Below are 14,763 nucleotides of genomic sequence, written 5' to 3'. Positions count from 1 at the left end.
TCTAAGATCATCAAGCCCAACTGGCTACCCTATGACCCCTAGTCACTATACCATCCCCTGTAGCTCTTCATCTACCCATCTTTTGAATACCTCCAGGGGTGGTGCCCCCACCACCTCCCTGCAAAGCCTGTTCCAATGCCTCACAACTCTTTCTGTGAAGTAGTTTTTCCTAATATCTAACCTGAACCTACCCTGGTGGAGCTTTATCTCATTTTCTCTTGTCCTATCACTGGTCACCAGAGAGAAGAGGCCAGCATCTGTCCTATTACCACCTTCTTTAAGGTAGTTGTAGAGAGCTATGAAGTCTCCCCTCAGCCTCCTCTTCTCCAAGCTGAACAGCCCCAGTTTCCTCAGCCTCTCTTCATAAAGCCTATTCTCCAAAGCCCTAACAGCTTGCTTGACCTTCTCTGCACCCTCTCCAGCACTTCAAAGTCTCTGTTATACTGCAGTGCCCAAAACTGCACACAGTATTCAAGGCGTAGCCTCACTGAGGCAGAGTATAGGGGCAGGATCATCTCCCTGGTCCTGCTGGACACACTGTTCCTGATCCAGGCCAGGATGGAGTTGGCCTTCTTGGCCACCTGGGCACACTGCTGGCTCATGTTCAACCAGCTGTCCATCAACACCCCCAGGTACCTCTCTGCTGAGCAGCTCTCCAGCCACTCCTCCTCAAGCCTGTAGCACTGCTGGGGGTTGTGGCCAATGTGCTAGACCCAACATTTGGCCTTATTTAAACTCATGCAGTTGGCCTTGGCCCATCGATCAAGCCTGTCTGGATCCTTCTGCAGAGCCTTCCTACCCTATGGCAGATTGACGCTTCCTCCCAACTTAGTGTCATCTGCAAATCTGCATATACTGCGTAACAGCACTCAGGATGATCCCATAGTATTCAGGTACTTTTGGGGTTTTTTTTACCCCTGAGCTGGTCATAAGAAGCTTAAAACAGACTCGTGGTCCTCTGTAAAAATCATTCTGCATAATGGAGATACCACATTGTGTACTTCATTTTTTGTCAGTGAGGTGTAGGATACTTTATTTATATCTAATGGAAGTTTCCCTAGTGAATTCCTTCATACCTGTGTGGTTTGTAAAATAAAAATCAGTTCTAAGGATAGTGTATCGTAAGTCTAACATGCTCAGATTTTAAAATTAAAAATGTATTAGTTTCACTGTTTTTTTCCCTCTGGATTTGTATGGAAGCTGAGATGCATGGAAATTTTAACATAGATCTGTGCTTTGTCTAAATTGCACCTCAGAAACCATCGGAAGAAAATGACAGTAGTTGAAACACTAAAAACCATTCAGTTTCAAGAACAGAGTCAAGGCATAATCTGTAATGAATGCTGGTTTCCCTGGAGCCAGAAGATAAGCTGTTGCTCCAGACAATGTAGAAAGGTTCATTCTCAAAACCCCGTTTGTCTATAACTTTGCAAACACTATGTGAGCATAACTCACTATGTGAGTTAGTTAAATGAAGTGGGAATTCTTTCAAATATGAAATATGGCTTTCTGAAATTAATAACTTTGCCATTCTCTTCTGAATAATTGTATGCAAGCATTGAGGAAAAGTATGTTTTCCAGTCCAATCTGCTTATGTCCCCAGACTGTTATATATATTTAATATCACTCTTGCTACCAAAGATTTTCCAGCTGATAACAACTGGCAATGATGAGATAACCATGGGGGCTCCAGTGTATGTCTGCAACCTGTGAGAAAGTGTGGGTGCACAACATCACAGGTTTTGACCAAAATGGTTCATATTTGAACACATACTTGAAAGAAAAATCTGTGAAGAAAAAGTCAGCTTGCCTGTTCCTGCTTCTCATTGGTTTTGTGCTGTGTATGTACACTGTGCTAGGTGACTGCTGCCTTTGTTTATCTTTGTTCAGCCTGTAAGGCTTTGCATAAAGCCATTAACATCAGGGACATACAAAGGGAGAGCTGCCCCTTCTATTGCCACCATCACTGCTCATCAAGGGTTCCTTTCCTCCTAGAGCAGCCTGAAAAAGGCATCGCTTGGCAAACAGACAGAAGCCAAGTATCCTCATGCAGTGTAAAGCAAAGCAATTATTTGTTTCCTCTTGGCAAAACTGATCAGAAAGAGTCTTGTGGTGCGAAATGGTTCAGATGACCTTTAAGGTGTTCTGTAGTGCTCATCCAGCCTCTGGTAATGTTTTTGCATGTAAAATGCACTATGACTGCCATGAAGGTCCTCAGACCTGGAAGGATTTTGCTTTATTTATGTGTTTATTTTGCAATTTTATAAAAGAGTGTTGCAGGCAGAAAAGGTCTGTTTTGAGGTGGAGGCAAGATTGATGTTGGCTTCTTTCCTTTAAAACCAGACAAGATTTTAAAAGGATTTAAGGGAAGAGAGTGCATTTATTTGAACGGGTGGGAATATGGAAAGTAGACAGGGTAACCTTTGATGTGGATGTGCCTTTCCAGGTTCACAGAATTTAAAAACCCATAACTGATATAAAGTAACAGCAGTGCAGTGTGATTGGCAACTTTGTGCAAGGGCAAGTAATCAGAATTAAAGCTGTAAATTCATGAAAATCAAAGTGTTCTCTTCACCCTACAGCTGGTTGTTTCAATTCAGAGTTTGTGTGGTACATGATTCTTTGAGGCTCAGCTATCATGCTCTGCAGAAAATAAGCACACATAGACACATCTTTTTTTTTCTCTTCCTCCCTGTTTTTAAGCAAGATGTAGGAATGTATAAGTTGTGTGTAGTGTTGTATACATTTTAGAAAGCTAAGAAGTTTGAATGTTTCATTAATAATATAGTTACTATCTGCTGTTTATACCTACAAAAAGACCAAACTCTGGAAACCTCTGTGCAAGACTGAAGTTACATTGAACTCCCAGTGCAAGCTGAAGGTGGGGCTTTAGCTTTTGGTTCTGAGTAGAGCTGAGAGGGCACAGTGGGTGAGACTGGTGGGGTGTACTGGGAGGGAGGGGTTATACTGACTGTCAAGTGGGTACTCAGTCTGAGAACATAGAGCAATCATCCCAGCTGAAAATAGATTTCTTCATACCTGGCAAGCCCTTTGGAACCTTCATAGGTGTGGCTTGTCAGCCCCACGAAGGCATTCTAAACAAACAGAAAACTGCTAAATTGTTTCAGGTGATTTCTTCTGTTAATGAGTGTCAGGAGGAAAACCAAAGCAAACCAATCAAAATACAAATGCTGGCCAGTTCTGAAGAATTTTAATTTGTTCTCTGTGGTTCATCTCTATCAGGAACACAATTCTTAGCAAATTTCTTAATTGTCTCTAAAAAAGAGATAGACTTTTTAATAGAATATAAAGGTACCAAGCTGTTGCTTTCAAAATAAATACAGTGTCTAAATGAGCAAAACTTATTCTTTTCAAAGATTTCACTGAGTCTTTAAACTCAGTGTGTGGCTTTGGTAAAACTTAAAGTACTAGATTTCTGAAAGGCTGCGTTCATTAGTTAACATTAGACTTATGCCTATTAAAATGTTGCTTTCTGACAGCTGTGCAATTATCCAGTGTCACCACTGTGCCTTGTAGTTAAATGGTCAACAGTTACCACATTTAGAAATAATAGGTGACATTTGAGCTTTGAAAAGTAAATTCTAACTGAATGCTGCTAGGAGAGTCCCATATATAGTACTTTTATGTATCAGTCAGTGGAACACATCTTAAATGGAATGGCAACAGAGACTGAATATGATAAGCATTACCTATAAAATGGGAATAAGATTAAACAGAAATCATTGGGATAATGAAGGCTAAAACAATAGGCAATGTCATGTATATTACAGTAGTGACTCTAGAACTTTACAGCCCTGTAGCCAGCAGAAGTCGCAGTGCTTGGTTCATCTTCTCCATCTTTTCCTGTTCTTCTGTATAATTTTCTTCATCTCCAATGTTTATCTTGAGTAAAATTAAATCTTTATGTAGATTTTCTTCAGTGTAGGTTTTTCTCTGATTACCTGTGACCTGAGTAACAGGAAGATAGTACAGTAAAATTTTAAAAATATTTTAGCAGTATATTTTAGTGTGTTATTATGAAATAAAATTGTGTGAAATGACGTGTACACCTTCTAATTAGCTTTCATCAACTGTAGGTCTGTGTGCTAAAAGCTGGTAAAGGGTTAGGTCACATTTACCCCTGTTTGTGTGAAATATCTTATTAACAACTGCAAATGGGACTCAGTTGTTGACTGTATTTGGAGAGCTGTTGTGAGGTGGTGGTTTTTTCCTTCATTTTTGGTGGGTTTTTTATTCTTCCTATTTTTTTTTCCCCACCTCTTTTGTTGTTTTACTTCAGTAGATTGAGTTATTTACCTTGTGGAAGAATATATACAGAGGTCACAACAAAGGGCCATCTTATACCATTTGGACATAAAGGAAAAATAGATTTTTTTGTGAAAAATAAAAAGACCTCTGGATACCTATCACAGACTAATGAACAGGCATCTGAGTGGGAGGATACAGAGAATCATATGAACATCCTGGCCTGTCATTTTTGAGAGTTTCAAGATGAATATGCCAAGTTTATACACTTATACTACTGAAGAGAAGCCCAGAATGGTTCATAACAGGCTTCATGTTTTAATTTAACGGTGCACGATAATTTGAAAAAAAAAATCCCTACAAGGGTGAGGTTTTATTAATATGCTTGTAGAGTTTACACCAAGAATGAAGTAATGGACATGTTGAATTATCAGGAACTGTGGCTGTTAGACACACATTTGTGTTTCATGAATCACTTTTAGAAAGCTGGTATGTACTAAGATTCTGAATTGACATTTTTATTTTTTTTTTTAATGCAGGGAAATTTACTGTATCCTTGGCACTAGGCCTCTAAGAGATACAGGTTCAGTGAGCCTGATAAGTGGGGATTTTTAGAGTATGTGCATTCACATTTCTTGGAAGATGTTCAGAAAAGGGAAAAGTATAGCATTTCTGGAAAAAATGTTTTTATTAAAGTATACATTCTTTATGGAGAATGACATTCAGTAAAAAAAGGATCAGATTCAGTGGGTTTTCTGATCTGAAAAAATATTTTATGAGATTTTATTCCCATTTTACCCTTTAGAGAAGGAAGGATTTAATATTTTGCTTTAAAATGGCATTTAGAAATTGTAATTAATGTGTTAAACTAGACAATGAAACTTAGTCTTGATTCAGTTTACTGCAACTGAGATCTTTTTCTTCCAAAAATGTTTGTTAAAAATATTTTATTGACTTTTCATCTAGAGTTGCCATATTCTACTGTGGTCTGGAAAGTTTTTAGTTGCTAATGGTACTGTTACAATTAAGCTTCAGAAACAATATCTTGTGTCTTTATGACAAGATTTATTCTCTAGCATACTATAAGCCTTATAGAAAGATCAGACTGGCTTTTTAAAAATTGTTTTCGTAAATATTTTATTTGGACTGTTTTATTTATTTATTTTTAATCTGCTGATCCTCTGCAGATACTGAGCCAACAGGTATTTATCTAAGATGCAAAGGACAGAAAGCTTCTGATGAATTGCAAGAATCTCAGTAACTGCTACAAATAAATTGTTTTTCTGTGGAATTCTATTACCTGTGTAAGTCACTCCTGGACATAAACTACACTATTTTAATTGAAGTAGTTTCTAAATATAAATCAGGTAGCTAGGGGATAAAGACTGAACCCATCTGCTCTTATTTGTATCCAGGATATATACAGAGTTTCCCAGATAAACAGATACACTTTGGTACTGTCCAATTAATTACTGTCAGGTATATTGCATTGGAAATTTGGTCTACATCTCCTTTTTTTTTTTTTTTTTTTTTTAGGATATAAGCCAGTTTCTTGGTTCCTAGGATGTTTTTCTTTACCTTTAAATCAAGAACAAAGCAATTTTTTAGAAGTACAAATACATCTTCTGCAATGAGAGTCAGCGTCTGGAGCTAATTTTGATTCGGGCTTACAAAATGCTATAAAGATGGTAGTGACTTCTTTCATCCCCCACTGCAGTTTTAATATACATTTAATATACATTTAATATACATTTCAAAAATATTCTGAAGCGGGTCACTTGCTGGGACCTTGCTTGAGACAGTAAAAGCTGGAAAAACTTTCTTTTCAAACTTGTCCAGTGTCAAGTGAACAGTTAAGGAATCGTAAGGGCTGGGCTGGATTCCTTATAAAAGGTTTACAAAGAGATGAGATTTAGAAACTATTAGTTCCCCAGGGCTCTGTTTACTTATACCTTCATTATGAATAATAATAAATAAATAAATAAATAAATAAAGTCTGTCATTGTCACAAAGGCTGCTTTAGAAATATAAAGGAAAACATGACAAATTCCTTCAGAAGCATGAGACTTGAGATACTTGCCTGCTATGAGGGCTCTTTTTCTTTTTCTTTTTTTTTTTTTTGTACCTATTTCATTGAAGTAAAGCTGACTATCGATACTGATACTGAATATCTTGATATTTCCTAACCTCATCCCCCACTGTCCTGGTCTCTGAAAAGGACTCAGGTATCCTGTAGGCTCTTCCTTTAGAAGCTCACTGCCTAGCTCTCTGTGTGCCTGCTTTTCTGCTGTCAGCATCCTAGGGGCTGGCCATTGGCAGGCTCTGTGCTTGGTAGAGGTCTGCAATGGGGTAGCAAGCTGGAAGACAGCTGCACAGGAGGAGCTTTGTAACAGGGTCTGGTTCCTGGAGCTGTGATCTCCGGTCTGGTTGGGCGTGTTTGCTGCTGCCTTCAGGGAGCACTCACTGTTTTGGGGGTGAATCTGTTCCCCGCTGCCAGCTGCAATTAGTCAGTCATTGACTGGCAACGACTTTGGTTTTGTACTCTTTTGTTATCTCTTAGGACACTCCTTCTAAATTAATTTCTATCTTTGAACTTGCCAGTTTACACATTCATCTTTTTTTTCCTGGAAAGCTATGATGCTCTTTATCCTCACCATTAAGGTAGTGATGTACACATAAAACTCTTTACTACTTTGATATCCCTCCTAGCAAAACACTCTGATGGTTCTTTTTTATCATGATTTCAGGGTGGCAGCCCTTCTTTCAAAAAATATAGACACAATAGGACCATCTGTGTATGCCATCTGAAAGACATTTCCTTCTAGGATCCCAGGGTTGGTTATGGGACTTTCACACATTCCTCCCGCCTGTCCCCCTTGGGTATAGAGTAAGGAGACAACAGGTTTTTTATGATAACACAAGTGTGTATAAACCTAAACTCTTCAGACCCTGTGCAGACCCTGGCAAAGCAGGCAGGTACTGTGGAAAAGAGCCTTCCCTATCACTAGCCAGCTCTTACATGCTTGGAAATGTTTTCAGTTTCATATTTTTTGAGGTCAGGAAAGGATTGTATCTCTTCTTCGTATGTTTGTTCATCAGATTTTTTATTTGTTTGTTTTGGGGACATTTTGGTATTGTTTTTTAATGCAGAATTGCTTTGTTTCTCATTGCAGCAGTATTTATTGCTTACCTTCTTACCTTCTCCTTTTAATCCTGCAGCTGCCATTACATAAAATAATGACCAATGTTATTTATTCATAAAGGCAGTGTAATTACTTGTTCTCCACTATATTCCAATAAAATACTGTCATGGATTATTGGCAGTAAATTATTTTAAGTTATACTTTTATAAGCAAACAAAGCCATATATGTGAAAATATCTTTGATCATTTTTCATGAAGCATCTTATTCTATTCTTTTATCATTTTTGGTGTGAGATCTGAAATCTTAATGCTTGCATTTTGATTTTCTCTGTCCCCCCTATTTCATTTCTATTGCAAATGCTTTCTATTGAGATATTATAAACAGTTCTTCAAATTCACTGTTCCTGTTCCCCTCTTCCCAGGCTGGCCTGATTCTGATAGTATCATTTATATGTTGTCATTAATAGTGGTCCACTGAGTGAATTATAATTCCCTTCTTTGGGTACTGTATTTTAAAAATTTGGCTGCTGAATTGCAGCTGGGTAGGAAGGAAGGGCACATAGTCTCAAAAACCACTCTCTTTTTACCAAATTTGTAGAAGTTATTTGCTAGTCTAAGAGAAAATAAAGGAAAGAAGGATGCTTTGCACTGTTTCTTCATAAAGCAGATTTTCTATTTGATAGAACTGTTATAAAACATTATTTTCAAGTGTCAACAGGACCCTGTGTACATATAGAGTATATAAAGAACTAGAATATATTAATAATTTTTCCACAAAAAAAAAAAAGATAGTATATTTTAGCCCATGAATCATTCTCTAAAGGACTGCAGAGCTTTCCCTCAGTCAAAGTGATTTCACAGATTTATTTAATATAGCATTTATTTATGAAACAGGCTGTAATAGATCCTTTAAGATGTTTTGTGGTTTTGGGGTTTGTTTTTTTTTGTGTTTGGATGGAGGTACAAGCTTAGGCAAATAGCATGATCTTGAACAGCTTAGGTTAAAATGGGTGACCATAATCTCCCAAATGATGATATTTTTTTTAAAGGAAAAGAAACTCTGTAAGTTACAAACATGTGAATTTTTTTTCTTCTTCTGATAATTCTGGGTTAATTTGCTTATAATATCACAGGTGTCCAGAACCTTGCTCTTCACACTGCTTTATTTCCTTGAGCCTCCAGTAATATACCTTTAACACACCAGTGCTTTCAGAAGGTTGCAAACTCAGAGATGTGACTTCCAGTTGTTCTTTTGAGGATTCTTTAGGACAAATGTGTGAATTTGGTACAAAACATGAAAAACGAACTGCAAGAAGTTTCTGCTTCCACTCAGGATGTCTGTTTAAGCCTCCATGCTGTGTGTTGCTGTTTCAAACAGGAGATATTTAGAGATATTGAAACTGGACTTACAGTTATGGCTCTAAATACATTTCAGGCTCTTATAGTGCAGAGGCACTGACTTCTGATTGAGGTGCAGAATGATCTAGCACTCTGATAACTGAAGATGAACTCTTAGCAACCAAAATTTAAACAACTCATTTTAAAAACTTTGGCCTAGATACGTGAACCCAGAAGAAAGAGTTACAATCATTCATTTCAAATTCCCTGGCTCTTACAGGTCTCCAGACTTAGCATTTATTCATACAAATTGCTCACTGTTGCAGATAAATCACACAATGTAGCCAAGGCAATAACTCTGCACCTGAGCTTTATTTAGTTCTGCTTTGTTAATGTGGGTAGCACTTTGCTTTTCCTCTCTATCTTACAGTACCGAGATACTTTGGCTCTGTCTGAAATGGTAGAGGGGTGAATAGGGACAAAACCTACAAGTTTTTACCTCACTTGCATGACTGCTAGATTTCCTAATAGCTGTGATTCCTCACTTAGGTGCTGAGTTTAATTTTCCTGCCCATTTAAAGGAAATGCAAGGGAGACAATTACCAAGGGGGAGGCAATTTTTCACTGCATACTTAGGAGAAGATTATCTCATCAGAAGTGTTGTCTCTAGTGGTTCTCATCTGAATGTACACCAGGGATAGTTAATTTCCCATAATGCTGTTTATGATGATGATGAGAAATACTGTGCCTTCTCTGTATTGATTTTTCTTTTTTTGACTTCTTTCTGGTTTCTCTTTTGGCATATTTGTCTCTCTAAAGGTGCACTTCACCTTGCAGGCATGGAAAATAGATTGAGGTTATGTGTTGCTCACAATTTTATCTTAGGTTTGTGTAGACTGCACAAATGAGGAAAGCTTTAAAACCCACCAACTTATACACTTTTTTTTTTTTTTTTTTTTTTTTTTTTAACACAGCATGAATTAAGTGTAACATTAAAAATGTTGATGTTGGCTGCTTAGGTTTTGATTTGTTTTTTTACTGTGCTGAGGTAACAGAACTCTCTTTGCCTATATTAAGGATGAATATCTTGTCACTTCACTGCAGCCTCCTAAGTGGTGGGTGTTTATTCTAATCCAGTCAGCTGTAGTCAGTGTCATGAGAGAAGGTGATTCATCTGATGTGATGTGAAATATATGAGAGGCTTATTATGCAAATGTGTTCTGGAGAGCAAAGTGGTTGATGAGGCTCCTGCCCTGCCCAGTGCTGCAGTCTACAGAGCTTCACTGTGCCATTGCAATTGTTTTTCAGGCCACACACCATGAACCGAAATGATCCACATTAAAAAACGTTAACTGGGCACCTGATTTGTAACTGGACAGTGACTTGGTTATCAGTATTTGTTTTTTTTTAACCAGGTTCATTTAAGTTATTTGTAAGGCCACACACCGGGAACCGAAATGATCCACATTAAAAAACGATAACTGGGCACCTGATTTATAACTGGACAGTGACTTGGTCATCTGTATTTGTTTTTTTTTTTTAACCAAGTTCATTTAAGTTATTTGTAGGGATGTTTATAACATAGTAATAAGAATATCTGTTCAAAAATGGGGTCATAATGGAAATGAAGAAGAAGTGGTTGAAGGCAGGGACATTCAAAACTCAGTGTAATGAACTGACTCCTGAAATACACGTGTTCACTGGGACTGTCCTATTTTATTAAATGAGATGTATCCACAATAGTTGTTTAACTGTGTGTTAAGCAGGACATTAGCAATACCATTATCACTGTAGTGTACACCTTTTGATGCTTGATATTGCTTTATTAGATTATAAAATAACTTGAAGTGAGCTTATCTTTCTCAAACAAAGGAGGTAGTTAGAAACTTTTATGTACTCCTCACTACTGGTAATGCTGTTTGTGTGAGCAGTCTTTCCCAGTTTTAGAGTCTTAGTGAACCATGAGGGTTTGATGTGTACTGGGCAATATGCTGTCTGATGAGGTGGGCTGTTTCTTTATAATGTGTAGCAATTATCCAGTTCCACACCAGGAAGCCAAAAAAAGTGTCCATGCAAATCATGACTTTCTCTTCGTGGTTATGTAAATCTGAAGAGAGAATGGTTCATATGAACTTCTCTTGAGTGTCTCAGAGTGATGTTTTATATTAAAAAGGTTAGCTAATGGTTAAACTATCAGAGATATAATGAGGCAGAGGCAATATACTTTGGGAGGCATACTGAAAAGAAACCCAGCCTACTGGGATGCCTTAGATATGTATATATATATATGGAAATTAAATTTCATATCCTGGTATTCTGTGGGAAGTTGTTCATCACAAAATGACGTTCATGTTTGTGTACTGCTCTGCTCCAATGTGGTTTGTGGTGTATGTAGGGACTTTGATTTAGAACCTGAAGTCAAAGAAATGTCACTGTCACTGATAAGATACCATCCCATGTAGCAGCAGTGGAAGAGATGAAAAGAACTACACTGAAACAATGCCAATAGCAATGAAAGCAATCAAAATGAGCTTTATAGCACCTTTTAATGTAAGTTCATTGTGAAATGTGTTTTACATGCTATATTTCTTTTTAATATTATATTTCTTTTTATTTTTGTAGGCTGTGGAAACCAACCTTGCATCAAAGGATAGTCATTGGGTCTATGTAAATGAGGTAAGAATGTCAAAAGAGACAACACATAGCTTGGTACATTCACTCATCACCATCTTTTGTTTCATATGTTTTGACACATGAAACCAAGCATATATTTAGCATTTTTGCTTTTTGAATGGTACAAGATAGAACTTGGTGGTGTCATTGCTTGTCTGTCTCAACTGAATTGGCACAGGTTGAATACCAAAGGTGAAAATAAAGCTTCCAATATATCTCATAGTAACCAGGAGACTATTTTTATTTTTATGTTGACCCTACTTCATTAGCTATTTAGGAAGCAGAGAGTATCTCAAGAACCCTTAAATACACCTATAATGGCATCTATATCTGCCAGGATCTTGCCCTTCACAGCTATGAAAGCCTGCACTCAGGTACCAGAAGAGGAAAGAGCACTGAGGCTCATTGCAGGCTTAGCTTATTGAATCTGCATTTACATGATACTCAGGTTTTCTCTTGTGCAGAATTATGTCAGTGTTTTGGCAAAGATCCAGGACAGCACTGATTTAAAGTGTGATATTTCCTCTCTGCAGGAAATGGTACCCTGTCCTGCTAAAATGATTATTTATTTTATCTTCATAACAGCAATGTCCTAGTAAGAATCAAGGCAGCCTTGTATTTAAAAAGCAACGGAAAACTTGAAATGTTGTTCCATAGATAATAATTTATAAATCACTGGTTGTCCAGGATAAATGGTACTATTATACATATTGCTAGTTTTAACAATATAAGTTAAAAAGAACTATGTTCACTGTTTTATTTTTGTATAATAAATTCATAGCCTCTGAAATTCCCTTGTTAATTTCTCATTTCTTTTTTTCCACCTAGCTAATAATTTTGGATAGCCTATTTTTAATAGTAACTATAAACTGTCTTATGTGGCATCAGAACAGCTCTGTAATTAAACAGAGGTTAGGGAAAGTGAGTGAAATTGCTGCTTATAAAGGCTTTATAAATTCCTTCTAGTCCTTGTTACATTTAAATACCTCCTGATTTGTCAGATGCAGTAACGACCCATTGCAGAGTATCAGCAAGATGCCCAAAGTCACTGTTTATATTCACATAAAGATAATACAGTTTATATTTCCCTAAACTTTAGAGAGACCAAGTGTTCATGAATTTCTTATTGCTGTTGTTGTGTATATATATATATTTATATATATAAATCTACATATTTGGTCTACCTTTCTCATTTCAGACATTTTAAGTTTCAAACTCACAGAGCTGTCAAAAGTGGAGATTTTAGGTGGAGAAAAAAATGTATTTCAACTCCTCTTTTAGATTTATATCTTCACTTCTATTCATCTGGAATTACTAAATCATTCCTTGCATTCATTTAGGTAGTGATTCTACTTGAATTCTGAGTAAAACACATTAAGTAGCTTTATAAAAGCAAGAGTACTTTTGATTTCTCTATAAATCTTTACAAAAGCAATCAGCTCTTCAGAACAATGACCAGTCCATGCTTAGCTTTGTCTCCATAAGCCTCCAAAATATGTTATTACCATTGAATGTGTTGCAAGTAGCCAAAGACCAGCAATTTTGACTCAAAGATCTGTTAGAACATATCTGATGTTCTGCTTGTACCTTTGCTGTTTATACCTTTAAGTGTTAAAGAAAAACTTCCTTGGTTACTTTCCTCTGTCTCATCATCTCTGTGTCTGCACATCTGTTGTTTTTCATTCTTTGTTTTTCAGCATCCTACTCACATTCTGCAAGTCTGTTAAATATTTCCTGATCACGGTTTGGAAAGACAAATACAACTGTATTATAAACACCACTGAATATTTTCTGAGCTGTACCTTCTGTTCTAGGTCTTTCCACATATTTTTTTTTCCAATATGGGTATGGGAGTGACAGTTTATACAAATAGTCACTGCATATACTTGTGATAGAATCATTTATTCAATAGTTTTGCTGACAAACATGAAATTATGGGAACAGAAACTCATATTTGGGTTGCAATCAGTGTGGAACTCCATCCTTCTCTATCTGATATTGTGTTTGATTAGATTCTGTCAGTCAAATCCACCCTTGGGGTAGTCCCAGTGATTTGACTTAGCCAGGGATGAACCTACCATCATCTATCTTGATATCAGTCATTTGAAATGAAGGATTATATAGTAAGTATATGTATTTTTGATAGAAAGATGCCTAGTTATGAATTACTGGAATCACTGAATCAATTTCAGTGTTTTAAAAGTAGATCTAATTGCAGGGTGTGAAAACTATAGGTTAGAGCTTCTACTTGACTACAATTTTCATTTGTCACTTTTCGATTGAACTGATTCTCATTGATTCAGATTGACACTCATCAGATGAGATACAAAAGGGCATTTGCTTTTTCCACAAAATAATGTCTTATTAACCTGTTATTTTAATCTTAGAATTACCACATTGGAATAACAATGTTGAAATTCAAACAATAGTAGCTTCTAAATTCTTAAACTGTGAATAGTGGGGAAAAGTATTGGAAATTCCAGTACAGTTCATTAGTATCTAAATGATCAGGTAATCTGTAGGAAAATAATGTATTGCAGGGGAAGGAAAAATCCTCCTTATAGGTCAAGTACCAACCCATGTGGGTATTTGCCATGGCAGGACACTTAAAGAAGGAAGAAGTTCTTTCTAATAAAACAAAAATACTGTTTTGCAAAATAACAGTGCTAGGCATTCTTCCACTGCATTTTTCTATGAGCTACTGCAAAGTTTCCAAAAGTAAGCTTTGTAAAGGTGGTAGGGATGGTATTCTTGATTGTTTGGGCAGATGCACTAACACAGTTCCCAGAGTTTGTTTGAATTTAGGAGGACTGCAGCATGTCTGACTGTATTTGTTTCACAATTCAGTGCGTAGCTTAATGCTCTGCAGAGTAACTTAACTCTAAGGCTGAACAAAGACTCATTTCTTTATCACTAAGAAAAGCATATGCTAATATTTGTCCCATTTAGAAGCAAACAAAAAATAAACCAAACTATGCTGCAGTACTGCAGGCTGGGCAGCATAAGGGTAAATTGTATTCATAATGGCTCTTGCAAAATCAAAGATGCTTTCTTATTGAAAGAATGTAGAAATCCATCCAAGTTTCTTGAACCTTGACCTGAACTCAATAACTAGGGCTTTTTAAGAATCAGCAATGGGTTTATTTTGTTTCTTATGTACAGTGCTAACCATAAATAAATAAAAAAGTCAGGGAGCAGTTTGTTACTGGTTAAAACCTATTTTCAATAAAGAAATCCAAAATAATTATGATATAGAAATAGAGTATTATGCAGATTCCGAGTCCATAGGAAAGCAAAATAGTCAGAAGTTAGAAGACAGCTGACATTCTTGTAAGATATAATT

At 36.6% G+C, this 14,763-nt stretch overlaps 1 protein-coding gene across 2 annotated transcripts in view; it reads left to right on the top strand.

The window, feature by feature from the left end:
• The window catches only part of GRID1 (glutamate ionotropic receptor delta type subunit 1), a 491,930-nt gene that overhangs the window by 373,286 nt on the left and 103,881 nt on the right, over nt 1–14,763 (top strand). For both annotated transcript variants that reach the window (XM_071749233.1, XM_071749234.1), the window contains exon 5: nt 11,370–11,423. In XM_071749233.1, the coding sequence (XP_071605334.1) occupies nt 11,370–11,423 (54 nt within the window). The remainder of the gene's footprint in view (nt 1–11,369; nt 11,424–14,763) is intronic.

This window comes from Heliangelus exortis, chromosome 7, assembly GCF_036169615.1.
Source record: "Heliangelus exortis chromosome 7, bHelExo1.hap1, whole genome shotgun sequence".
Lineage (NCBI taxonomy): Eukaryota > Metazoa > Chordata > Aves > Apodiformes > Trochilidae > Heliangelus > Heliangelus exortis.
The sequence above is the reverse complement of the archived record's forward strand: the minus strand, read 5'-3'. Positions and strand labels throughout refer to the sequence as shown.